Here is a 25,525-nt window from a genome sequence, read left to right on the forward strand (position 1 = left end):
CCGTCCCGGTGATGATCCGGCCAGTGTTTGACGCATTAAGACCGAGCACCCTCGGCCGTGCCGAGCAGAGCGAAGCCGCCGCTGGTGTTTCCTTAGTTTCCCTGAAATCCTGGCCCCGACCCCCGGGACGCAGCCGGGAGCGGTTACCTGCCATGCCCCGGGCCCGGGGAAGGTCCGTCCTCTGTCCTGTACCCCGAGAACCGTCCTGGAGCCCCGCCGGAGGAGGTGAAACCTCTGCTACAGATGTCCAGACACAATTCTTGGTTCGTACGGCTCCATCGCACAAGAATTGCGTTTGGACAATCAGGAGCGGAGATTCCCATCCCGGGCTCGCGGGATCTTCCAGGGGGAATCCGGCTGGAGCCTGGAAAAGAAGGACACACGGGCCCTGAGCCGGCTCCCGCCGCCCCCCGCTCCCGCTTCCCGGCCCCGCCGAGCCGCTGCTCCAGCCCCGACAAGTTTCGAGCGCAGCCGCGGCGTTTCGCATCCCGGGTTCCATTTAATGGCACCGCGAGGAGTTTAATTTTATCTACTCATTTCTTACCCCTCAAAAAAAAAAAAAAAAAAAAAAAAAAAAAAAAAAAAGAAAAAGAAAAATTTAAAAAGCAGCCCTAATTTAAAAAATATTTTAAAAAGCATAATAAAAAAATTAAAAAAAAATAAACGAAAAAGAAACAAACAAGAAAAAAGACAGAAAACGAAAACCGACGATCCATCCCTGCCGGAGCAGCCCCGGTGGAGCGGGGGCTCGGTGCGCCGGGGCTGGCGGCCGCGGCGGGGCTCGGTGCCTCCGGCAGCCGCGGGGCTCCGCGGGGGTGATGCTGCGGGTACAGACTCCGGCCCCGCGCTGCAGCCGCGCCGCTCCTGCCTTGGAGAATCCACCAATTCCAAGCGGATCGCCCTCAAAATTCGTGCACTTTGAACAAATCTCCGAAATTTATAAATGACCGCTGGAGGGGAAATATTAATAATAATAATAAAAATAAAAATAAAGGAAAAAGATGAAAAATCCAGGCTTCTTCCCCAGCCCCTCCTCACCGACCGGTGCCCACGAAGTTAGGAACAAATCCCCCCTCTCCAGCCAGGGAAAATCCCGGCCCGCTGCCGGCGCTTCCCCCGCCGATGCCAGTGCCGGTGGCCGTGGCCGCTCCGCGGCGGGGCCGGGCAGGTCGCCCCGAGAGAACGCTGGGGGCTGCGGGCGAGCGGCGGACCCCTGGCTGCCCGAGCCGCCCTCGGCCCCGGCGGCCCACGGGGCTCCGAGTTTCCACGGGGCGCGGAAAGTGCGTCCCGCGGGGGCGGAGCGGGCGGCCCCCGCGGCTCGGCGGGGCACAGCGGCGGGGCTCCCGCGGCACCTGCTGCCGGCCCCGAGCCCGGCCGAGCCGCCGCGGCTCTGCCCGCTTCCTTCACGCCGTATCCACCCGGGAGGGTCCCAAATCCGCCCGGGAGGGATGCGCACACCGGGGCTCTGCGGGCTGCGCCGGGGCCGGGCAGGGCTTTTAGTTGAACGGCACAACAATAAATGTGTTGCAGAGCCGGCGAGAAAAGAATGGGGATGACCTTCAATTGGTACTGGATTTGAATAACACCACGGGGTGATAAATGCCCATTGTGTTTTAGGAGTAATGAATCTCCACTGTCTCTATAGCACAGAAACAGCAGCTGCAACCTGGAGCCAGCCATCTCTTAAAGACACAGCTCCCAAACCCCGGCTCCGGCCCGGCCCGCAGCCGCCGCACCGCCGCGCCCGGGGCGCGGGGTGCACTCTGCCCCGGGGGCTCGGCGCCCAGCCCCGGGGACGGCCACAGCTGGCCCCACTCGGAGTTGTGGGGATCCCCCCGAGCCGCCGGGCAGAGCTGGGTCTGGGGTCCCCTCCCACCCACTCGGTCCCCCTTGGAGACCCCCTCCGTTCTGCTGCCGCGGGAGTGCCACTGCCCGGGTACCCCCTGGGGTATGGGGTCACCTGCACCCCAACTCGGCCCCCCAGCGGCAGGGAAAGTGCTGGGGATAAATAATGCTCATTGTTTTCCCCTAATGAATATTACCGAGGTGCCAGGCCGGCAGCTGCGGGCTCCGGCCGGAGGAGCGGGGACATCGCCTGCCTTTCTCCGCCCGGGGACCCCCCAGCTCCAACCTGCCGAAGGTCCTCGCAGTCAAAGAGGAGAGCATGGAGGTGTCCGGCGCCTTCTCCACTGCTGCCTGCCACCACCCTGGGTGGCACAGGGGTCCCTGGGCAGAGCTGGACGGGAGCCTGGAAGTGTTCCCCACGAAGATCCCTGCTTGTCCTCGCCTTCCCTCGTGTCCTCACACAGGGACTGGGGAGAGGGATTGATGAGTGCTGGGACAGAAACTCCCACAGCGCCAGGGATGCTTGGGGCAGCCCAGCTCCACAGAGCTGCGGGGTGACCCCAGTCTCTGTCCCCAACCCTTAGCAGTGTCCCCTGCCTTAGGCCTCATCACTGGAACCCAGGGTCAGTGTCAGAAACTGTCAGGCCCAAACCCTGAGCAGGGACCAACAGTGCAGGGATCTACAACTGGACATTGCTTCCCACAGAGTGTCATTCCTTCCCTGGGAGGTTTTGCCCACCCTGAAGAGGCATGAAGGTGTCCCAGGGCTTGGGAACAGCCACATCCTCACAGCCCCTTCCCCATGGGCTAGGGCCAGGGGGATGCCCAGCTCCTGCCACAGCCATGTGCCTCCCTCGGAAAGGCTCCTCTGCATCCCAACACATCCCTGCCAGCGCTAGTAGCAATAAACCCACTTCCTACGAGTGTGAAAACCAAAAGAAAGCCAGCATTTAATAAAAAGAAAAAAAGAGCAGCAGCAGCTGAAGGCCCCTGAGCTGGGTTGCAGCCACTGCCTGGGACTGGCCACTCTTTGGGAAGCAGGAACCATCCGAGGGAAGCCCCTGTCGCTGCTGCTCCGGGTATTCTGGCATTGTTTTAGCCTCGGACCTTTTAACTTGTTTTAATTCCTAACACTTCCCACCACCCTTTTTTTTTTTTTTCTTTTTTTTCTTTTTTTTTTTTTTTTAAGTATCTTTCCCAAATCTCAGCCGAGTTAATGAAGTTATGTGATCCTATAAATGTTAATTGCCTAAACTTCTCTCCCCCGTTTTTTTGGTGTGTTTTTTTTTTTTTTTTTTATCTCTCTCCTCCTTGCTGCTTTCTGCTCCACTTGTAATAAAGAAAATATCTTGGCTGGTCTTAGCCAGTTGCTTGGCAACCTCAATAGAAAAAAAGAGAACAGAATGTAACCAATCCCGAGACAACCGAAAGATTTTGGTGACATGTGACCTCTCGGAAAAGGGCAGCCTTAAACTGTCCCTTCTGTCCTTTGCTCTGACCATTAGGGTCTCTTGCCCTTCTTCCCCCCCCGGCTCCTAACACCAATAAATATGGATTAGTGAAATACTTTTTCCCACACTGATGAAAAGCCGGGATTGATCTTTCCACCTCCTTTATCTACCAACCTGACAAGTTTCTAAACAAAATTAAGAGGGAAGAGGCGAAAGGAGCCATCCCAGGTTGGGCGGCCGTGGGTGGATCCTGCCCCGCCGTGGGGACGGGGGGTCCCCGACGGGGCGCTGGCGCCGGCTGCGCCGGGCTGCTCTGCTCAGCCGCCGGCCGCTCCCGCTCTCCGTGGGCTGGGGAGCCCCTTGCACGGCACCAGCGAGTTAAGAATTAAATGCAGCTCTTCTAACGCAATAGGGGAAAAAAAATAAAGCCCTGGCCAAGCCCTGCTCTCCCTCGATGGGCGCCTGTGTGTCCTGGGGAGACCTGTCCTGCTCCTCACCGCGGAGCCCCAGCCCTCGCGGGCGGTCGGGGAAGTTGTCTGCAAATTTCATCCTGGAAAAAAAAAAAAAAAAACAAACAAAAAAAAACCAACCCCACAACATGATGTCATTGGCTTTCTGGTGTAGCCCGGCGGCGCCCCTCCACCTGCCGCCGTGCGCTGCTTGGCCACGAGCCTCGGCACGATGGTCAGCCTGGGCACAGCCGTGAGCCTCGGCACGCTGCTCGGGCATCAGGCTCCCGCCCTCCCGGCAGCCCCCGGCTTTCCCAGGCTCCCGGTGCGGTGAATGCCTCTTTCACCAGCAGTTCCCCACTTCCCCAAAAAGCATCACCTTGCCAGCTCCCTTCCTCCCACCAGCTGCCAGGAAAAAAAATTAGGGCAAGGACAGGGAGTGAGAGCAAAACCAATGAACTTGTTTCCAGCTTTTCCTTCGGATCAGCCGTCCAGCACCGGGAGAAAAACATTTCTCCTGTAAAAAAACTCCCCTCTCTGTGCAGGCTCCGATCCCGTCGTCACTGGGACACTGGCTGGAGACTTGGTCTCAGCTCGGCAGCAGAAGACACCGTAAGTCGTCTACTTAAACAGTTTCCTTTTTTTTTTTTTTTTTTTTTTTTTTTTTTGGTGGGGCGGCTGTGCCACGGTTTAAGGGCTGAGACCCACGGGGATGGAGGAGGAGGAGGGGTCGGACAGGGGGCAGTTACAAATAGGGGGGTTAGTGGGGGGCGCAGGCTGCGAGGTGTGGGCAGGGTGGGCAGCGGCGCGGTGCCCGTGCCGGCGGTGGCCGGTGGTGCTGGGTGCCGGCAGCCCCGGGGTGCACAAAGCCCCTTTGAGCTCCTCACAGAGGAGCTGCTGATCCCTCGCCGGCCCTCGGAAGCGGAATGGCCACTGCAGAGGAGAATGGAACCCTGGACACCCGGGAGGGCTGACGGGGAGGGGAGCTCAGGGCCCTGGGTCTGAGCGTTCCCCGCGTCAGGGACAGCTGCCCTTGGGGGGGCCTGGCCCCAGTCTGAGCCCTGGACTTGGGGTGCCCAAAACCATGGGCTGGTCCCTGGCCAGCCCCGCTGGACTGGGGAACTGTGGGGAGCAGGGGGTGACCCAGCCAACCCACGTGGGGATGGGGACTCACTCCCTCCCACCACGGGTCGTGGTGACAGCCACGAAGCCACCAGACTGTGGTCTCCAGGGTGGCCGCGGGGAAGGCTGCAGTACAGAGTGAAGAGGCAGGCGGGACCAAATGGGACGCCGTGGCACCTGCTGGCACCCGATGGGACCCAGTGGGACCCGATGGGATCCAGTGGGACACAGTGGGACCCGGTAGGCCCTGGCAGCCCTGCTGCCGAGGCCGGCTGGCCAGGCACAATACCACGGCCCCTCTCCTGAGCCGCCGCCGAAGCCCCTTTCCCAGCCTCGAGCGCCTTTGTCTCGCCTTTGTGATGGAAAGAGCCCCCCCTCCTAAATCACTGCCCTGACACCCCCATTGTCTCCTTCCCGGGGAGGTTTGAAACTTCCCCCCCCTCTCGAGGTCAGGAATGTGGCCGGTTTCTATTGGGACGGAGGAGCAGGGCTGGGTGGGGGGCTGCAGGGTCACGCCGGCTCGGCGGGTCAACCCGACAACAAAACCTTTTGAAATACCTACTCTCCATCACTGCCAACATTGTCCCCTGCCAGCGGGGGCCTGGCACGGCCCCTCGACGCCTCCAGCCCGGCCGCTGCCCACCCCAGCGGTCAGCAGCTGGGGGGGGGACAGAAGGGTATTGTGCCGAAGGGGACAGCTTTGTTTTCGGTCACAGCTGCCCCGGGTTGGGACGGGACCGACCGTCAGCCCCACTGGGGTGAGAGGAGGGAGGGGACGGGAGTGCACTGGTCAGGGCATTGCAGGGGGGACCTGGTCCATCGGGTACCCTCTGTCGCTGTCCGTCTGAGATGTGGCTCTGGCGGGGACAGAGGGCAGCTCCCTGTTGTCCCTGGAGTGAAGCCTCAGGGTGTGCAGCCTCTCTCTGTCCATTTACAGCCTAGCCTTGGTTTCCTGCCTCAGTTTCCCCTTGCTGTGGGAGGTGTTCCTCTGCCCACTGACAGGTGCCTGGGGTCCCCTTTGACACCCTGAGTCAGGGCACTGCTGGCCCCAATGCGAAAAGATGAGGTCCAGACTGGGGAGAAAAGGGACCATTCTGAGGCTGAACCAGCTGTGCCACCCAGGAGGGTCAGGATTTGGCCACTGCGGGGCTTGAATGTGGCTCCTTGAAGGTGGAGCAGAGCATGGCTTCCTGCTCGCAGCAGGACATGAAGAAGGACCCCCAGGAAGCCTGCACACTCCTAGAATTTCACAGCCCACCAGGAAGACCCCAGTCAGTCTCCCAGTGGGTTGAGGTTTGGGGGGCGCTGGCAGTGTGTCACTGCCCCATTTACAGCGGCACAAATCTCCTTTTCCCCACAGCCAGGATGAGAATGCTGTTCCCATCAGCCCCCAGCTCCTCTGGCACAACATCTCTTGGGTGGGCCAAAATCCCCCCGGGTGGCCAAAATCCCTCCCAGGATGGCCAAAATCCCTCCAAGATGGAGTAAATTCCCCTGGATTTTTCTGTGTGGGAAGATGTGTAGTTTTTGCTCACTGCAGAAGCAGCCTGCAAGGAGGAAAGTGGAGCAGCGCCCATGGATGTGATGGGTTTAGCAGAGACCTGGAAGGAAAACCCAGCTGAGAGGGGAGCGCTGGCCTCCTGATCTACCCAACAGCTGGGAGGTGGTGAAAACATCTGGAACAGCTGGAATGGTGCAGGATGAGGGGCTTGCATAGCAAAGGGTATGGTGGATTCACAGGCACTCCCTTGGTTCCAGAGCTCTCCCTGGACAGGGACTTGCTGGGAGGCTGAGAAGCAGGGGGGAGGACTCTGTGCTCTCAGTTTCCCCAGCAGGAAACAGCTGATGTTTTGAGGTTGGATAAGTCAGGGGAGGTCTGGAGAAGGCACGTCTGGAGGGGAGAGCATCACTTGGGCAGTGTCATGGCATGGGAATGGGGACCCTTGGGAGTACCACGGACTTTGAACAGCTAGCTGGGTCCCCAAGATGTTTTTTTCTTGTGAATAAAGATTAATAATTTTTTTTTTTTGTTGTTGACCGAGGGACTTGTAGCGGCCTTGGCCGTGTACACACATACAGAATTTCTGCATTTATAGATACATACATATACACACATATCTTCATATATTTGCCTTTTGCAATCAAGGTTGAGCCTTTTAAAGCAGGAAAATAGGACATTTGAGGAAACTGGAGCTTTTCAAAGGCTTTGCTGAAAATCCTTGAAAATTTCAAGGAAGGGGTGGAGAGAGGTGGGAGGTAACCAAAATCCTGATCCCTGGGTCCAAAAGCAACTTTTTCCTGTTAAAAAAAAAAAAAGAAAAAAAAAAAGAAAACATACTCCTATGAACTTTGTGCAGTGGGGATGGAAGGTGGTTTTCCAGGCAGGATGCTTGCAGGCCTGATGCTGGCTCTGTATTGCAGGTATCACCATGAGTTCATGGAGCCATGAGGATGGCCTGAGCCCCACGGGGACACCCTGGGCCCTGTGGGGACCTGCCACCTGCCTTCCAGTGGAACTGTACAGGAGCTGTCACAGCTCTGTGTTAGCAGCGTGGTGCAGATGGAGATGCTGAGCCACAGCACGGAGCTGGGTGGGAGCACACAGCAGGTGTCCTGACAGGTATCTCCATGTTCCCCTTCTCCCGGAGCTCACCCAGGGTTGTTTTTCCATTGTATGCCCAAAACTGCTTGTAAGGTGCCACTTGGCTATCAGTGGGCTCTGAGGGTCCATTGTGAGCCCGGCAGCAGCCAGGATGTGGAGGGAAGGCAGATTGCAAAGGCAGGGATAATTCAGACCCCCGCTGAGCTTGGGAGGCCAGGCACAGGGTGCTCTGTCCCTCTACCAGTCCCAGCCTGTCTGTGTGCAGCACATTTCACTGGCCCGTGCCTCAGTTTCCCTATGTCACTGTGGTGGCCCTGCTTCCTCTGCCTGCTTTGGGGGCGATGGGGCTGTGGGAAGGGCAGTCTCCCCCTCTCTTCCTCTGCCCTGGAGCCCATGGCTGGGGAGTGTTGGCGAGAGCTGTGCCAGGGCAGTGGGGCCGTGACTGTGCTTGAACTGAACTGTGTGGGGTGCCAGGGGAAGGGCAGGTCCAGCTGTGACCCTGAGAGACAATGCAGGGATGGAGGGATGTGGGGACATCAGGATGAAGAAAGGAAGGGATGCCGGCATGAAGAAGAACAGGGATGAAAGAACAGAGGTGTGAAGAGCTGGAGGGGTGTGGGGATCAGGGATATAGGGACGATGGAATGCAGGGATGCAGAAAGGCAGGGAGAGAGGGATGTGGGGATCAGATCCAGTTCGGGCAGACCGCGGGCTCCCCACCGAGAGCGGGTGCGGGCGGTGCGGCGCGCCGGGAGGTGGCAGCAGCGGCCGAGCGCGGGGCCGCGGTGCGGGGGCGGTGCCGGCGGGGATGTCCCCGAGGGACGGGGGGGCCGTGGGCTCCGCGGGCATTCCCGATACTCTGCGGCCCTTGCTCCGCCCTCATCCCCTCCTGGGCCGCGGGCCGTGCTCGAGGGCTCCGGCGGAGGGCAGAGGGGCTGCCCCTCGTTCAGCCTTCCCGGGGGGATGCACATGGCTGGAGCCCCCACAGGGCTCTGCTGGGCTCTCGGGCGCCTGCCCCTTCCCGCAGCTCCTCCATGGCTGGGAATTCCCGGCTGCGCTGGCGCCGAGCCCTTCCCGAAATACTTGTCCGAGCCGGGGCTGTAAACAGCATTTTTCTCTCCTTGCAGTCACTGCCTGTGAGCCCTTTGAGTCCCCCGCCCTCTCTGTTTTTTCTTTCAGGTGTTCTGGACTGTTCACTTCCCGACCCCTCTGCTGCACCCTGATGGAGCCCGCCAGAGCAGCCACCTGGGGCACCCCTCACCCTGACACGGGTGGGCACAGGTTTGGCCACGTGTGGCATCCACGAGTCCCTCACCAGAGCTCCGGTGCCACCACAGTGAGAGGTGCCCGGCATTACTGGTGGGGAGCACGGAGTCCCTGCTCTGCAGGACGTGACCAACTCCAGGCCTGCGCTTGCTCTGGGAGCTGACGGCTGTATTTATGGATTGGGTGGAAATCCAGAAGGCTTCGTCAAACGTCCCACGGGCCCCGGGCCTGCCCCTGCCCGCGGCTCGGACACGTCACAGACACGCCTGTGGGCCTGCGAATGGTCAGCCATGGAGGACAGCCCGGGGGGGACACGGCTCAGTGGGGTGGGCTGCCTTGGTGAGGACGACAGCCATGAGCCCCGTTCAGCCACCACTCGCCATACAAGTCCCCTCAGCCACAAGCCTCTCTCTGGTCACGATCCCCTTGTCCATGAGCCCCCTGGCGATAATGCCCCTGGCAACCAGTGCCCTTGGCCATATTGCCCCAAACCATAAGCGCCCCCCATCCCATTGCCCACCCACCCACGCCGTGCAGGCACCGTGGGGACCCCACCGCGAGGTGGCCAGGGGCACGTGGGGATGCCCTGGAGCATCCTCGGGGAGGGGGTCCCGGGGAGTCCCCGGTCTCTCGCCCCCCAGCCACGGGCTATGCGGGGCCCTGCACCGATATCGAGTCTATTTAAGGAAGCCCGACCCAAACTGGCCCCCGGGGCTTGCTGCGGCGGCGGGGCCGGGCCGGGGGCGGGGGCGGGGGGTGCGCTGAGCACGGCGGGTCCCAGCCCGCCCCTTCCCCGCCCGCCGCCTCCGCCATGGGCGCCGCGGGGCCGCTCTGCGTCCTCCTCCTGCTGCTGGGCACCAGGACCGGGACTGGCACCGGCACCGGCACCGGGACAGCGCCACCGCGCCTGGTACTCGCCCTCCTGGCCCGGAACGCGCAGCACTCGCTGCCGCACTGCCTGGGAGCCCTGGAGCGCTTGGACTATCCCGCAGGCAGCATCGCCCTGTGGTGAGGCAGCGAGACCCCCGCGGGGAGCAGGGACGCCGCGGTGCGGAGAGTAGCACGAGTCCAAGGGGAGGAGAGGGCTGTGGGGAATGGGCATCGCGGAGGGAGCCGGGATTCTGGAGTCACAGGGACCGCGGGGATAACGGGGAGCCCCGGGGAAATGGGGATAGTGGGGGGAAGGAGGGTCCGGAGGATTAAGGGAGACTGTGAGGGGAGTGGAGAGCCGAGGATAGCAGGGACCCGCAGGACAATGCGGGGGGAACTAGGGAGAGTGGGGGAACTGGGGGCTCTAGGGTGGGCAGAACAGATTCGAAGGACTGGGAGCCTGGGGATCTTTAGGGGGCAGGGACCTTCGGGAGGAACAGGGACCCCGCTAGTAGCAGCGTCCCCAGCCCCAAAATATTAGGAGGGGTGGCTCTGCTCCATGTTTGGGACCCAGCGGGGAACCGGGAGGGGCTCGGGCTGCCCCGCGGTGAAGGGCACCTCACCTTTCCCCTGAGGGAGCTGTGGGGCTGATGAGGGAGGGGACCCCTGGGCACAAGGGGATCCTACATCATCAGGGACAGGCGCTGCTTTCCCCCTCCCTGCAGGGCTCACCCTCAGGCCCCCTTTCCCAAAGACACCCCCAAGCCCCCTTTACCGTGCTGGGGGTTGGCTGGAACAGGAGTCTCCTGTCTCCTCCTTGCACCACTGCCGCCTCTCGCCTGAACTTGTCGGAAACTTTTCTGCAGCTGCTTTTGCGGGGGAGCTGAGGCGGGGGGATCCTGGCGGGGCTGGGGCAGGGGTCAACTGCTGCAAGGGGAGGGGGGTCCTCACCTTTACCCGCTGCACCCCCTGGGAACCCCCGGCTGCAGGAGGTGTTTCAAGAGCAGCCCGTGGAGCTGGGGGGATACAGATCCTGCCTTCTCCCCTGAATCCGTCAAATCCCCGTGACACCAGTGCCTGGGGGATGTTCCGGGGCTCTTTGACAGGTCAAGGGTGCCAAGGAGTGTAGGAACTTGGGGTTTGGCCCAGTGCAAGGTGGGCTCAGCTCTGTCTGTGCTGGGCTCCCTGTGAACATTATTCTGGGGATGGGTGGAAGAGTTGGGAATGGTGACAGTGCCCGGCAAAGGGAGTGTTCAGGAAGGGGGATTTTTTGCTGTTTCCTCTCACTGCTGGAACAGTGGGACGCACAGGGATACTGTGGGGTGCAGGGACAGGGGAACAAAGTGCTGTGCTGCAATTCTCATAGTGGGCAGTCACAAGGCTGGAGTGAGGAGAACATGTCCAGGGCTGCCACTGGGCTGCAGGGATGCAGGGTGGGACCTGTGGAACAGCCTGGCTGGCAGTGGCACCAAGGAAGAAATTACCAGTTAGTGTTCCCCCTTCCTGCCTGTGCAGCTTTGGTTCTTTCAAATTACATGTTATGTTCCCAAGCAAGTCTGTCCCTGGCTCAGTCTTTTGGCCCTGTGAGCATTTCTAGTGCAGGGTGAGGTCCTGGTTGTCCCTTGAGGAGGACCCCCAGAGGCTGATGTCCCCTCATCCCAGGTGTGCAACAGACCACAACTCGGACAACACGACAGCAATGCTGCAGGAGTGGCTGGGGGCGGTGGGGAAGGACTATCACTCGGTGGCCTGGAAGGTGCAAGAGGAGCCCAGGTGAGGCTGGGTGAGTGCTGGGTGGGGGCAGGTGTGGGCTGAGGGGCTCCTGGAGCAGCATCAACTCTCCCTGGCTGGCGACCAGGAGGAGCAAAGCAGAGTGGGGCTGACTCAGCCTGCCAGCAGGAACAGCCTGCACTGAGTTTGTGCATTCCCAGCGAGTGAGGTTAACCCCTGCCTCCCCCTGCCCAGCTCCTACCCTGATGAGCTTGGTCCCAAGCACTGGAGTGACAAACGTTATGAAAACGTGATGAAGTTGAAGCAGGAAGCTCTCACCTACGCCCGGGAGCAGCAGGCAGACTACATCCTGGTAAGGGGCTTGGGGCACTGGTGGGATGGGGGCTGAGGTGGGCTTCTCCACGTCTCCAGAACCTGTGCTGTCTCTGCAGTTCATGGACACTGACAGCATCCTGACCAACAACCAGACCCTCAAGTTTCTCATGGCACAGAACAAATCAGTGGTGGCCCCCATGCTGGACTCACAGACCTTCTACTCCAACTTCTGGTGTGGCATCACACCCCAGGTACGTCCCCAGAAAGCCCCGGAGAATGAGACACCCCCATGGTGGAGGAGCGCTCTGCCACGGAGGCATTGTGCTGGTGTGCCACAGGGGTACTATCGCCGGACAGCCGACTACTTCCCCACCAAGAACCGGCAGCGGGTGGGCTGCTTCCGTGTCCCCATGGTCTATGCCACCTTCCTGATCGACCTGCGGAAGGAGGACACCTTGCAGTTGGCTTTCTACCCGCCCCATCCCAACTACACCTGGGCCTTCGATGACATCATTGTCTTTGCCTACTCCTGCCAGGAGGCTGGTGAGGGTGATGGGGGTTTCGGGGAGTGCAGGGGCTTGGGGGGCTGTGCTGCTCACCTGTCTCCTCCGGCAGGTGTGGAGGTCCATGTGTGCAACCAGCACCACTTTGGTTACATCAATGTTCCTGTGAAGGCCCACCAGACACTAGAGGATGATCATGCCAACTTTGTGCATCTCACGCTGGAGGCAATGGGTGAGTCCCCGGGGGTGGAGAGGTCCTGGAGGCTTCCAGGACCTGACAGGGCTATCAGGCCCAGCTCCCAGCCAGGGGAATCTGGGCTCCACTGAAGAGTGTCTCCTCTCTCCACAGTGGATGGTCCCCCCATGCAGCGCTCCAGGCACATTTCTCTCCTGCCCAGGCCACTCACAAAAATGGGCTTTGATGAAGTAAGTGCCCAGTGGAGCCGCTCGTGTCCCCTTGTCCATCCATCTGGTTGCATCCATCTCTCTGATTGCATCTACCCATGGCAAAACCCGAGCCCCTGTCCCCATCCTGCAGTAGCCAGACATGCTGTGTGTCCCCCATGACAACATGCCCCATTGTTGGGGCTCTCCTCTTCCTCCCCAGGTCTTCCTAATTAACCTGGTGCGGAGGCCAGACCGGCGGCAGCGAATGCTGGCATCCCTGCAGGAGCTGGAGATCAGTCCACGGGTGGTGGATGCTGTGGATGGCAGGTGACCATGGGGAGACCACTCAGCCAGTCCCGTGGTGTCACCCTGGGGAGGGGACGGGAAGTGTCTGGGGGGACACCTCACTGAAGCAACCCCTCGCCTTGCAGCACCCTCAACAGCAGTGACATCAAGGTGCTGGGTGTGGACTTGCTACCTGGCTACTACGATCCCTTCTCCGGCCGCACGCTCACCAAGGGCGAGGTTGGCTGCTTCCTCAGCCACTACAATATCTGGAAGGAGGTATGGGGCCACAGCGGCCATGGGGTCCCTAAGGGCCACCAGCAGTGGGCAGGGACCCTGTGGGCATCACACATGTCTGGAGGACATCTCCTGCAGGGTCAGTGGCCCCAGTATGGCCCAGAGTGGTGCTGGGATAGGCTTGCACCTCTGTCCCCTCCCCTAGATCGTGTCCAGGAGGCTGGAGCGGTCAGTGGTCTTCGAGGATGATGTGCGCTTCGAGGCTGCCTTCCCAGCACGGCTGCAGCGGCTGATGGAGGAGCTGGAGCAGGCACAGCAGGACTGGGACCTCATGTAGGTGCTGGGGCCAGGGGGATGTGGGCTGGGGGTCCCCAAGGCTGACTCTCATGGTTCCCTGGCCACCCCACAGCTACCTGGGGAGGAAGCAGGTGAACGATGAGGATGAGGCACCTGTGAAAGGCGTGCGGAACCTGGTGGTGGCCGGGTACTCGTACTGGACACTGGCCTACGCCATCTCCCACCATGGGGCACGGAAGCTGCTGGCCACCAAACCCCTCTCCAAAATGCTGCCTGTGGACGAGTATCTGCCCATCATGTATGACAAGCACCCCAAGTAAGGAGCAGGTTGTGCAGGAGGGTGCTGGCCTGGCCATGCGAATGTGGGACAATGTGTTTCTTCTCCGTCGTCACCACCTCACTCAGTTCCCCCCCTTGCAGGCGTTACTCATGCTGGAGGAAAACATCTGTAGCATGAGCTCATTCTCAGTCAGCCGCTGCCTGGCCACTGGCCGCTGGAAAATGGCCCTCTGCCAGGATGGGGTGTGGGAACAGGATTGGAGCTGGGGCTTGATGTGGGCCCTGCACAGGATCTTGGCCCCATGGCAAGGGGAGGGGAGCAGCCCCCTGTACCCTGGTGCTGGAGGCTGTGTGGTCCCCTACCCCTGGCTGGGGGTCTCAGCCCCAATTTGGAGCATTTTCATGCCCCTCTCCGAGGTGGGAGTCAGTGGTAAGGCTTTGTCTGGGGAGGGGGAGGCAATTAAGGGGGTGAGTGAGCACCAGTGGTTGGGTGTCATGGGAGAGAAGGGATTGGGAAACCCAGTGAGCAAGATGGAGAAACACAGGGATCAGGCATGTAAAAGGCAGGCTGGAGGTGGACGGAGGGACAGATTAGGGCTCTGGATGTGCACCAGCAGCAGCTGGAAGCCCCGTGCTTGCAGGCATAACAGCACCAGACAGCCCTGTCTCAGGGCCAGCTGGATGCTGTGCCAGAGACCCACTCTGTGCCAAGAGCTGGCCCCAGCTGGCCCTGGTGGGGAGTGACAGGTCCTGTCCTCTCTGTAATCCCTCCACAGTCCCTGCCCAGTGTCCCCCGGCTCCATGCCTGGCACCCCACATCCCTCCCTATCCCCTGCCCTGCATGGGGCCTTCCCTGAGTGGTTTTCCCAGTGCATTTTCTCCTCTGTGCCACGCTCTGTAAGACAGTTTCTCCTTTTGGATCTGCTCCACTTTCCCCAGTGAGGATTACAAGCGGCACTTCTCCCCACGGGACTTGCTGGTGTTTTCGGCTCACCCCCTCCTGGTTTATCCCACTCATTATGCTGGGGACAGCAACTGGCTGAGTGACACTGAGACTTCCACCATCTGGGATGACGATGCCAAGAAGACTGACTGGGTTGGCTCACAGAAGACACTGCGGGACTCACGGGGCAGTGCTGGCCACCTCCGCTCCACGGCCCATGACGAGCTCTGATGGTGAGCAAGGCTGTGAGACCTGGGCACAGGGGACAGAGCAGTTGGGGAGTGTCTCCCTGGAAGTGCCATGTTCAGATGTGTGCCACATGCCTAGCTTGTTTTTGTCATGGGCAGCAGCTCTCCCTGTCAGACTCAAAGCATTGGGAAACAGACCAGACCGTCTTGTCCAGGTGGGGAAAGGGGTGGGGAAACAGATGTCCCATGTGGGGCTGCACTGGGCTGGAGGGGATATAGAGACAGGGCCCTCCATGTCCCTGAGTCCATGCTGCTCCCCAGCCCCTCAGGTGAGGAAGGGAGAATGCTCCTTTTGCCTGCTGCAAAAGTCTTCTCAGTGTGGAAAGAGCTGGGGCATCTCCCAGGGGAATGCTTCACCCCAGCACTGCTTGCTCCCCTCAGAAGTGGGTCTCCTTGGGGCTGTGGCCACGCAGGCAGCCAGGTGACCCACACTGGCTCAGCCCCAGGGCAGCAGAGACACAGTTAATGCTGGGTCAGACTTTCCCTGCCTGAGGTTGCTTGTCCTGGCAGCAGAACTGCCCTGGGAGCTGCCAGACCGAGAGAGGCTGGAAAACAGCCCTCCCACTGCCTCGGCTGCAGGCGTGAACACGTTGGGGCTGCTCCTGCTGTGACCACTAATGTCTCTGTCCATGCCTCCTAGGGATGAGGGATGGTGATCCAGCTGGGAGCACCGTGGGAAAGGACCTTACACTGCCCACTCCCACTCAGGAGATGCAGCTGCCCTGGACAGAACCCTACAGGATTCTTTGAATCTGCATGTGACAAATCCACCCAAGGCAGGATTTGCCCCAGGAAAGCCTTTCCCTACCAAGTGGAGAGACCAGAGGAGTGCTGTGCTCCGTCTCTGCTGAGGACACATCTCCAGGACAGTCCAAATCAATGCCAACTCAGTCCCCCTGGACTAGGGGACTGGACTTTGGGCTGGCACATGTGGTGGCCTCCTGCCACTGACTGGGCTTGTCCCTCATGCCATGCCTGGGTGGAAGCCCAGGGAGGATTAAAGCAGACTGTTGGAGCTGATGTGCTGGGTGCTGGCATTGCCCCAAGTTCCCAGGGCATTACCCCACTGGGGTCACCGTGGTGCTGCAGGGGCGAGGGTCTGGCAGTTTCCCCAGCTGGGAACTTTGGGAATGAAATCTGTAAGGGGGAAAGAAAGGGAAGGAGAGAGGTGAAGGGCAGGAAGATTGAAGCTCACCCTTGGGGTCTGGGTGGGAAAGATGGGTGGCATCTTCACAGAGCTTAGCTCTCCCGTGGGAGTGGAGGGGATGGAGCAGCAGGTGGAGGCCTTGGTAGCAGACACCCACAGTGAGATGTCTGAGACTACCAAGTGATTCAGGAAAGCATCATTTGGGGCAGGTTGAACAGCTTCATCAGGGACCTCCTGAAGGAAAACAACCAGGTCGGTATCACATGGGACCAGAAGATCCAAGTGGATCTCCTGGAGAACAGGGAGGAGACGGCCAAGTGCCTATTTTGCAAGTGCAGGGTCCCAGCCAGTATAGACATGGGTGAGGAAGGGATGACAGGTTGGACACACTTTTGCTTCCCGGCTTTTCCCCTGGTCCAGGCAGCCTCAGTGCTCCAGGAGGAGCTCAGGAGCTGGGGATGGAGCAGAAGAATGTCGGTGCCAGCTGGAGCAGAGGATGGAGGCAGCAGAAACACTGTGGTATATGTCAGTCAGCAAGTGTCCCAGTGCTTGTTCCAGTGCCTGCAGGAGGAGCTGCCTTTGCTGGGTGTCTCAGTATTCCTGGGATACAATGCTGGGCAGGACATGCTGGCACAGCCCAGGACTCCAAGACACAGCAGTGGTGAGGACACACTGCCTCAGTTTGCCCTCTCCACCATGAGAACTGCAACGGGTCTGCGGGAAGCCAGAACTCCTGCAGCTGTTGGAAACTCCACAGTTTCGGCCAAAACCACTGAACTCAAAAACACTGTGAGGCCAGCCCTGAAACTTGCTGCAGCTCAGTGGGAGCAGCACGCTATGAGATTCCAGGCTCTTTGTGCTTGCCAGTTTCTCAACAAAGCTGAAGTGCCTTTGGACTCTACAGAAGTAGCTCCTATTGCTCCCCATTTCTCACTAGAAGCCTCGCTCCAAACTGGGCTGGTCGAACAGGGATGGGAACACAGATTTGAGCTGCAATGCCAAGGACAACCCAAGCCTGGCAGGCGGTGCATGGAAGAGAGGCAGGAGCACGGCAGAGTCAGGGTGAGGGTTTATTTAATTTCTGTGCCAACCTGAAGCATGGAGCCTCTGCAGGATTCAAGTGGGACACGAGTTGCCTGGATTGGTGTGGGGATGGAAGGAGGCTGCCCCAGCTCCCAGCCAGGCTGCCCAGCTGGGCCAGCTCTGCTCCGCACCACAGTCACTCCGGAGTGCCTGCAGCACCCTGTCCATCAGCCACAAGGGTCCCTGGGGGTTTGCATCAGCCCCTGTCCCCTGGCTCTGTAGGCGCTCGGCTCTGGATGAGCTCCAGCAGGCAGGTCACTGCCTGGGCCAGGATCTGCTCCAGCTTCTCCCGCTCCCCAGCACTGAACGGAGACAGGACATAGTTGGGCACTGTCACTTCACCCTCTGGCCGCCCGATGCCAATCCTGAGCCGGGTCATCTCCTGGGAAGGAAGGAAGAGAGCTGTGGGAGCTCCCCCTCAAGTGTTCAGACAGAGCTAGGCAAGCTGACAGTGCTGAGAGTGGGGCTGGGCAGCAAGGGAGCAGCTCCTCATGTTTTCCAGGTGGTTTTGAGTGCTTGCTCCAAGAAACATAATTTTGGAAGAGGCTTTTGCTGGGCTGTGCCGAGATCCCAGGCTCCTGCCAAGCCTGGCAGAGCCACTCAAGCTAATTGTTTCCATGTCCTCCATGGCGGCCAAACAGACAACAGCCCTCCAGGAAGAAGGGGAAGGAGAAAAGTGGGGGAAAGGGAGCAGGGGCTTGTCTAAGAGGAATCAGGAAAATGGGAGTGGGGGAACAAGCCATGCATTGCGGGGGGCACAGGATTGATCCCCTTCCACAGACACCCACTCACATTGGAATGTAAAGCACTGATGCAGGATTGGACCCCGTTGTGTCCCCTTGGGAGAGAAAGAGAAAACCCACACTTAGTTTGTAAGAGACACTCCCCCATAGAGCCCTGGGGTCTCCTGCTGCAGGAATGTGAGAATGTGGTCCCAGCCAAGGGCTGCAGTCCCCATGTCCTGGTTCTGCAGGAACATCCAGCCCCAGGGACGCAGAGTGGTTGGCTGGGGGTTTGAGGGAAGCAGGGCTGTGACAGCACGTTCTGTGCGTGTCGGCTCTTGCTGCAGCTGGTGCATGTGTGACTGAGCACTGGGGCCCAGCACCACACCTGCCCCATCCCGCAGTGGAAGCTTTCCTGGGTTAAATAGGAAAGCTAGGTCTGGCACTGGGCAGGCACAGTGGAGGCAGAGTGCTATAAAAAGCCCATGTGGTGCTGTCAGTGGGCTGAATCCAGCCCATAGCCGCTTCCAGGAGGCTCCCTCCCCTCCCTGCCAGGGCAGGAACTGGGGGGCTGCCCAAATAGCCAGCTGTTGCCTCTGCAATAGATCAAGCCCAGGACAAGAGCTGAAACATTGCAAGGCTGGTGGGATGGGGCCAAGAACAGCCCATGAACCTGTATGGGCATGTTAAAGCCTCAAACCAGCTCACACAATCACAGAGCTGGGGCTACCCCATACCTGGCGCTGCCTCCCAGCTTGACTGCCACCTTGCCCAGGGCCTTGTCCAGGTCGTCGTGAACCAGGTAAATGTCTTTAGGGCCAAGGCTGTAGATCTCAGCTTTGGAAACAGAAATACAACCTAAGAAACGAGGGGAGACAGACTCACCAGGCCCTGACTCTGCAGAGCAGGGCTGTAGTGAGCTGTGGAGGGCAGGGAGACAGCAGGGCTGTCACAGGGGGCTGGTGGCACTAGAGGCTTTGGGGCTGACCCAGTTGCTCACCAGCACTGGCGACGCTGAGCCCATTGAGGTTCATGAACCTCCGTGGCTTGAGCAGCAGCAGCTCCAGGCCGTGGGCTGTGGCCACGGCCACATCAGCACAGCACCGCTTGTCCACTCGCCAGCCCTCGGCCACTGCCAGCTGCCGGGCCAGCTGGTCCAGCACCTCCATGCCCACGCTGTGCCGCGTGCCCCTCAGCCCATAGTTGCCCAGGCCGGCCACCTGCGTGACAGGTGTCAACAGGGCTCTGACAGGCCACCGTGAGGCCCCTGGCCCCTGCACGGGCCTGATCCCCCCCAGCATGACTCAGACCTGCGCACTCCACGCTCCCCACAGCTGGCTGGGTCCTCACAGCCTCAATCCCCACAGCATTCCCTTCAGTCCCTCTTCCCTCGGTGCCTCCCTCACAGCCCTGATCGTGCCGGTGCTCGCCCATGACCTGCTCCCCTCACCCCGGCACTGCCCTCACAGCCCCGCACCCTCTGCTCAGCTCACAGTCCTGCTCCACCCTGTTCTCCTCACAGCCCCGCTCCCCCGAGTCCCTCGTTCCCCTCACGGCCCAGCCCCCTGCGCTCCCCTCACGGCCTCCCTCCCTGCGCCCGCTCCCCCGCCCTCACCATGGCGCGCGGCCCCGCCCGCCCCACGAGCGCTCGCGCGCGCCCCGCCACCTCCGCCGCCAGCATGGCCCTCATGCCCGCGTGACGTCACGCCCTCGCGCCGCTCAGCGTCCCGCCCGCGCCGCCTCGCCCCCGCCGCCATCTTGGTTGCTGGCAGCGCCGCCATCTTTCTAGCGGGCGGCGGGGCGGTGCCGGGGGCGGTGTCGGGGATGGTGTCAGGGGCGGTGTCGCGGTGTCAGAGGCGGTGTCACCGCTGTGATAACGCCCCGCGGGCCGGCTGCTCCCAGAGGTGGTTGTTGGGGGCGACGGGGCGCATTTTGGGGGCGCTCCTGGGGGCCGCGGCCTGGGAACCCCCTCGAGTCGAGAAGACCGTGAGAAGCTCTGCAGAGGGTGCCCGAGGGGCTCGCAGGAGCAGTGAATGCCCAGGACTGGGCCCCGTGTTTTGTGTCTTTGTGCCCGTTCTCCACTCACGTGCCGGCCCTTGGGATACGGCTGGATGGGGGAACACATCACTCCTCACCTTCCCCCAGGCCATCCTTCAGCCCTGGGTCCTCACCCTGCCAGCAGGGCACAGCTTTCTTCCAGGGCACTGTGACAGCTCCCTAGCCCAGCAGCATATCACTGTGCTGGAAATTGGTCATCTTCCAAGTCCTTCCACACTACCTGCAGTCAGGAATCCGTGTAAAAACCTCAACTGTTTAATTAATAAAAGATTTATTTTAAAATTAGAAATTCATATTTTTGCAAGAGGCAGAATTTTTGCCTCTGTCTTTGGGCCAGCTCTTGGGCAGACTTTGGGTGGTGTCTAAAGTCCCCAAAGCTCAGAGCCTGGAGCTGGAATGGTCCCAAGCACTGGCAGCTCATTTCCATACATGGAACAAGCAGAGCTTTGGAAGCATTGCAGAGTGTCCCTACACCCATTCCTTGAGCAGGTTGTTCCAAGAGAGTTAATGACTCTGGTTCCCCTGACCTCTTATTCCATAACAGCGTAGAGAATATTAAAACTGGGGCAAAAGCCAGGCTGTGCATCCCATGCTTGGCAGTCTGGAGCACTAATCTTCTCTAACTTGTCCCCAGGTCCCCCATTGTGACACTCCCCAGAAGCTGAATGGGTGCTGGCCCAGCCAAAGCCTGCAAGGTCTGACCAGCACAAGGATGTACAAGAAGCTCCACAGCTCATAGCACCAACTCTGCTGTAGAAATCATCACTGAATAAAAGGAATTTTCAAAACCGTTTGCAGCACTGTGGGCTCCCCTGGAGGTAGGATGAGATTCTTCATGGCTGGTAAAACAAGCAAGAAGTGTTTTGTTGTCGTTTTCCTGGTTTGCTACAGGGAAATCCTTTGGCCCTTAGGGGAAAGACGGGTGAAGGGGTGGTAGGGGAGCCTGGCTCATGGCACATCAGGTGTTGCCCTCTCCCACATTAGCCCCCTCACTTGATGTTGAAGCTACCAAGCACCTCTTCACAGTGAAAGGAAACTGGAATGTGGGTGGCTCTAAAACTTCCTTGAAAAGAAAATTTGGTTGCCATGTTGAGGTGTTCACAGGAGTCAGCACCAGTACTCACATTGTGCCAAGGAGCTGAGGCACAGCTATGATTAAAAAGGTTTTAAAAAAACTGTAAGGAAGAAATATTCTTCTATGGGCTCAGAATCTTAACGTATTGGGTATCAACAGCTGCCAGAAATGGGGAGGGCTGCGGGTGGGTGCTGTTGACAGGGTGAGAATCTCCCTGACACTGCAGACCCTCTCAGCATCTTCCCCATGTCATCACACACGTCTCAGGTGGTGGATCCACCTTTACCTGGCCAAGAGTGCATCAGTAAAGTGCTTTAAGTTACATAATTTGCACCTGATCCTGCAGCTGTATCCTGCAGTGGACTCCTTGGAGCTGGAGAGAGTTCAGCAGGAGAGCACTTGTGCTGTGGAGAGTGACACACCATTCCCACTGCACATCCCACCAGCCCTGGGTGCCTTCTAGCTCCATATGGATCTGAGAGGTGCCCTTGGCAGTGACTAGAAGAAAAAACTGATGCGAGAGGCCACTGTTTTGCAGCCTGTTGATGAGAACAATTTCTCCTCTTCTGGGAAGTAGGGGATGCTGTCAGCCACTTCCTGGACGACACTCGGGCGTACCTCGAGGCCTTGCTGGACAAGCTCGCTGACGACGCACTGCTTTACGTGGTGGTGCTTCAGTGGGAGGAAAGGCACAACAAAATCAATGAGACGTTCATTAATGATCCCAGATTTCCAGAAGCCACCTGCACAAGGAAAGGAAGAAAAGGTTTTACCTTCAGAGAGGCTCTGCAGTCCCTGCAATTCAAAGAGCTGCTTTGTGTGAAGCCAAAATACCCTGCTGAAGAGAGATCTTGCTGGTTTTGTACAAGGAGAGGGCTCAACCCATCAGTTGTCACCTTCCCCCCACAAACAGACTTGTTCTCCAGAAATGGGGGGGATTTAGCTTGTCTAGTCAGAGTTTAAGCTTTGCTCCCTGTGCTAAGGGCAAGGCAAGGAGATGCAGGCAGGCAGTGGGGATTGATACAGCTCCGTGCTGTTCTGGCAAGTGTGCTGTGCTGTCTGCCAGCCCCCAGCTGCAAATACACCTTGTCTCCCAAGAACGTTGCTAAATATGGCAACAGGTCTGCTGGCTCAGAAGGAAGGAAACCTCAAGGGGATTGCAGTTCCAATCTCACAAAACCCCCTTGTCCCTTTCCGCTTGCCTGGGAGGTGGCAGGTGGTGTGGGTGGCTTCCTAGAACAGGCCTGGCAGCCTGTGCTGGGCTGTGGGGCTACAGGAGGAGCTCAGCTCCATGGACTCACTCTCAGGGTTTTCAAACACGGCCTTGGAGATGGCTGGCTCCAGGTCCTGCAAGCTGATCTCCTCCCGGTCCTTGCGGGCACGCCACAGAGCCAATGTCACGTTGTTGATCTGCTCCCCTCCTGCATTGCTGCACAAGAATGAGAGGCTTATCCACTGTGTAGCCAGGAAAATGGTGTCTCAGGTGGCACCTGACACCCACCAGCCTGCAGAGTGCAAGCCAGCAGCTCCCAGCTGCCTGGCCCAAAATAACTCCTGTAGAGGCAGCCAAATAACATGCAGAGGAGGCTTTTTCACACTCTCCAGATCTGTCTGTTCAGAGTGAGATAGCATCTCTTGGCACTTGTAGAGGCTCAAGGCTTGGAGAAGGAAAGGCAAAACAAGTGTGTGCTCTGAAGCAGGTGTGACCTCTGCCCAAATGAGCAGCAGTGAGCTGGAAGGCCCCATGGAGAGGCCTCTCTCACCTGATGAAGATGAAGATGGCTTTGCGGTAGTTGGTCCCGTACACAACCCACGAGGGTCCCAGGAACGGGATGATCACATCAATCAGGCCTGGGTGCATCTTGTCCATCTCATCAAAGAGAAACGCTGACCGTCCACAGTTTGTCAAATTCCCTTGGATCCAGCGCTTCAGGCTTTCCTAGGAAAAACACCCACCAAGTGTAAGGCAGGCAGATGGCAAGGAAGGCTCAAACATCCCAGAGTAAAGGCTGAGGGAGGAGCTCAAGCACAGTCAAAGGTGCTGAGAGCAGAGCTCCTGCACAACACCACACACTTGGAGCTGAAAGACCCAGTGCTGGGGAGGCCCCTTTATTCTGGGTTTCACAGAGTGGCTATTTACCAGCTTTTTGAGCCCATTGTAGCTCTTTTTTATACAGATTTAAAGGAGGAGGCAGCACACTAAAGCTGGAGATTCAGACTCCTACAGCTCCCCACGTTCTTCTCATTCCCTGTTGTATCTACACAGTTCCCAGCTTCTTGCCAGCTCCTGTTCTGATGCAGAAACTTGTGCCTGCACTGACCCAGAACAGCTCTTTATCATGGCTGAAGGTACTTCCCAGCCCACACAAAACCACTCACATTGCCCGGGGGCATGTGAAACTCCTAACTGAAGCACTTCAGCCAGGAAGGGATTTACTTTTCCAAAAGCATTTCCTCTAAGGACACAATACAACAAATAACTTCTCCAAACAGCCAGAAACTAAAGGTGCAGGTGTACTGAATTCCCACTCTGCTGAAAATCTGGCATTTTGATTTCACTCTTTTCGCAGCTCTAAGAGACAGAATGGCACCATGGAGACTCTGGAGCTGCTGTTAGGGAGCCGTGTGTTCTGTGAGGAGGGGATTACAAGTCTAGTGATATGCAGGTTTTTACAGCCGTCAGGCTGTTTGGAAAGCAATGGGAAAATTTTAGTGCCTTTCATCTAAGCCAAGCACTTTTGTTTGTGCGTTCAAAGAGCTGTGTAAATATTTAAGAATGAGAACACAATCAGGGCAAGGACTGCTGTGGAGAGGACGAAAGTAATAACTGAGTATATTGCAGTTACTAGTGCATCCTTCAGCCAGTGTATGGAGCCACTCACTCAGCTGTGTTTGTCTGAGAGGCTAAAACAAAGAGCTTTTATTCCTACTGCACTTCGGGAAACAGCTTGAATGCATATGTACTGAGGATCAACCCAGACATAACCAAAACCCCCCAGTGAAGTGGCACTGCTGAGCAGTGTCCCTTACCTTGTACTGCTCTATCTGCTCAGCGTGGGGGAAATGCACTATGGGGGAGAAGTGGTGAACATAGGGGCTCTGGAGCCCCCTCTGGAAGAGGTAGCGGATGAGCATGGAGCTCACGTAGGTTTTGCCTGTTCCCGTCGAGCCGTGGAAGGACATCACGAGGGGTTTCACTGGATTCGGGTCCTCCAGGAACTCCCTCACCCCCTTCATCACCTGCTGCCTCACCAGGGGCTGCCCCACCAGATTCGTGGCCAAGTCAAACTCCAGACCTGAAATGAAGTGAAACCAGGACTTGGAGAACGCGGGTTGTCATCGCTCGTCCCGTCCCTGGGGGCCGCCCCGCCGGGCCCTGTCATCCCCGGCTGCCGCACGGCCGGGAGACCCCGCTCCAAGGGACGCCCCCGGGAAGGCTCTCCTGGAGACGCGCTGGCCCCGGGATCCCCTCGCCTGCTGCCTCCCGGCCTCGGCGGCTGCGCGCCCCCCGCCCCCGAGGGTTCCCCAGTCCCCAGACCCCCTTCCCGGCCGGCCGCTCCCGCTGACCGCGCAAGTCGGGCGCGAAGCCGCACTCGCAGTCCGCCGAGAAGCCGCAGCGCAGCGCCCACAGGTCCCAGGCGGCGGCGGGGCGGGCGGCGGCCGCCAGCAGCACCAGCAGCACCCGGGCCGGGGCCGGGGCCGGGGCCGGGGCCGCTCCGGGCGCCATGGCGGCCGCGGCTCCGCACCGCCGCACTACAACTCCCAGCGTGCCCCGCGCGGAGGCGGGGCCAGAAACACTAGACTATGGAAAAGAGGCGTGGCTATGCACCAAGAGGGTGGGGCCTGGCCCTTATCGCCCCGCCTCCCACCTGGGCAGGGTCCCTGTGACCCCCCTGTGACCCCCTGTCCCCTCGGGCCTTGGGGACCCGCCACCCTCTCGCAGAGAACAGCCTTCTGAAATTCAACAAGGGCAAATGCAGGGTCCTGCACCTGGGGAGGAACAGCCCCGAACACCAGTACTGGTTGGGGGCTGACACGGAAAGCAGCTCTGCCTCTGAAAAGGACTGGGGGTCCTGGTGGACAACAAGCTGTCTGTGAGCCAGCAGTGTGCCCTGAGGGCCAACAAGGCCAGTGGGATCCTGGGGTGGATTAGGAAGAGTATTGCCAGCTGGTCAGGGAGGTGATCCTACACCTCTGCTTATATATATATATATATATGTGTGTGTGTGTGTGTGTGTGTGTGTGTGTGTGTGTGTGTGTACCTAAGGGGGGTGCCAAGAAGATGGACCAGACTGCTCAGTGGTGCTGCGGACAACAGGCAATGGGTAGAAACTGATGCCCAGAAAGTTCCACCTGAACACAAGTAAAAACTTGTTTACTGTGGGTGAAACCATGCACTGGAACAGATTGCCCAGATAGGACGTGGAGTCCACAGGGAGGTGGGACCAGATGACCCACTGTGGTCCCTTCCAACCTGAACCATTCTGTGATTCTGTGACAGCACACCGCCCTCCTCAGAAGGGCTGTCACTGGGCCACCATGGGGTCTGGAGCCAGGTTCAGCATGGTGATTCCCCCATCAGCCCTTCCCATGCTCTGCTCCCCCAGGGG

The 25,525-nt window shown here is 59.1% G+C and overlaps 3 protein-coding genes and 1 long non-coding RNA gene across 9 annotated transcripts; 2 read left to right on the forward strand and 2 right to left on the reverse strand.

Annotated features, from left to right (window-relative positions):
• The first annotated feature begins 4,045 nt into the window (after positions 1–4,045).
• Positions 4,046–9,334, forward strand: LOC128817640 (uncharacterized). Its single transcript, XR_008440247.1, has 3 exons — positions 4,046–4,357; positions 7,289–7,487; positions 8,649–9,334. It is a non-coding gene; the product is annotated as an uncharacterized LOC128817640 (long non-coding RNA).
• A 25-nt stretch (positions 9,335–9,359) lies between these two features.
• Positions 9,360–20,633, forward strand: CERCAM (cerebral endothelial cell adhesion molecule). 3 transcript variants are annotated; one of them, XM_053996316.1, is made up of 14 exons: positions 9,360–9,783; positions 11,268–11,378; positions 11,571–11,688; positions 11,768–11,902; positions 11,990–12,194; positions 12,267–12,386; positions 12,504–12,580; positions 12,762–12,868; positions 12,973–13,105; positions 13,269–13,396; positions 13,473–13,676; positions 14,579–14,815; positions 15,471–17,039; positions 20,475–20,633. In XM_053996316.1, exons 1-12 carry the CDS (start codon positions 9,386–9,388, stop codon positions 14,811–14,813), a joined length of 1,971 nt encoding a protein of 656 aa, XP_053852291.1. In that variant the 5' UTR covers positions 9,360–9,385; the 3' UTR covers positions 14,814–14,815; positions 15,471–17,039; positions 20,475–20,633. The 3 variants fall into 3 exon arrangements, with proteins under 3 accessions (XP_053852291.1, XP_053852292.1, XP_053852293.1); XM_053996317.1 differs by having other exon boundaries at positions 9,360–9,743; positions 11,268–11,388; XM_053996318.1 differs by having other exon boundaries at positions 9,462–9,743.
• PTRH1 (peptidyl-tRNA hydrolase 1 homolog) lies at positions 17,035–19,256 on the reverse strand. Of its 4 annotated transcripts, none has more exons than XM_053996322.1 (5): positions 19,093–19,256; positions 18,783–19,002; positions 18,520–18,640; positions 17,853–17,898; positions 17,035–17,442 (listed from the first exon to the last, which is right to left on the reverse strand). In XM_053996322.1, exons 2-5 carry the CDS (start codon positions 18,949–18,951, stop codon positions 17,257–17,259), a joined length of 522 nt encoding a protein of 173 aa, XP_053852297.1. In that variant the 5' UTR covers positions 18,952–19,002; positions 19,093–19,256; the 3' UTR covers positions 17,035–17,256. The 4 variants fall into 4 exon arrangements, with proteins under 4 accessions (XP_053852297.1, XP_053852296.1, XP_053852294.1 ...); XM_053996321.1 differs by having other exon boundaries at positions 18,783–19,027; XM_053996319.1 differs by having other exon boundaries at positions 18,783–19,254.
• On the reverse strand, positions 20,090–25,480 carry TOR2A (torsin family 2 member A). The gene is given in 7 exon segments (XM_053996783.1): positions 20,090–21,658; positions 22,217–22,344; positions 22,679–22,854; positions 23,946–24,211; positions 24,483–24,661; positions 24,663–24,712; positions 25,454–25,480. Coding segments are annotated over 7 exon segments (1,071 nt in total). The 3' UTR covers positions 20,090–21,413.
• Positions 25,481–25,525: the final 45 nt, after the last annotated feature.

Source organism: Vidua macroura, chromosome 21, assembly GCF_024509145.1.
Source record: "Vidua macroura isolate BioBank_ID:100142 chromosome 21, ASM2450914v1, whole genome shotgun sequence".
NCBI classification, from domain to species: Eukaryota; Metazoa; Chordata; class Aves; order Passeriformes; family Viduidae; genus Vidua; species Vidua macroura.

Bases quoted from the DNA above. Each gene is read 5' to 3' on its own strand.
- CERCAM (XM_053996316.1), top strand. From the start codon at position 9,386: ATGCGGGGCCCTGCACCGATATCGAGTCTATTTAAGGAAGCCCGACCC. The intron at 9,784-11,267 runs GTGCGGAGAGTA...CCCTCATCCCAG, and splicing joins CGGGGAGCAGGGACGCCGCG to GTGTGCAACAGACCACAACT. The intron at 13,677-14,578 runs GTAAGGAGCAGG...CACTTTCCCCAG, and splicing joins ATGTATGACAAGCACCCCAA to TGAGGATTACAAGCGGCACT.
- PTRH1 (XM_053996319.1), bottom strand. From the start codon at position 19,083: ATGCTGGGGGGGATCAGGCCCGTGCAGGGGCCAGGGGCCTCACGGTGG. The intron at 18,641-18,782 runs GTGAGCAACTGG...CTCGTTTCTTAG, and splicing joins GCTCAGCGTCGCCAGTGCTG to GTTGTATTTCTGTTTCCAAA. The intron at 17,443-17,852 runs GTGAGTGGGTGT...CTTCCTTCCCAG, and splicing joins TCAGTGCTTTACATTCCAAT to GAGATGACCCGGCTCAGGAT.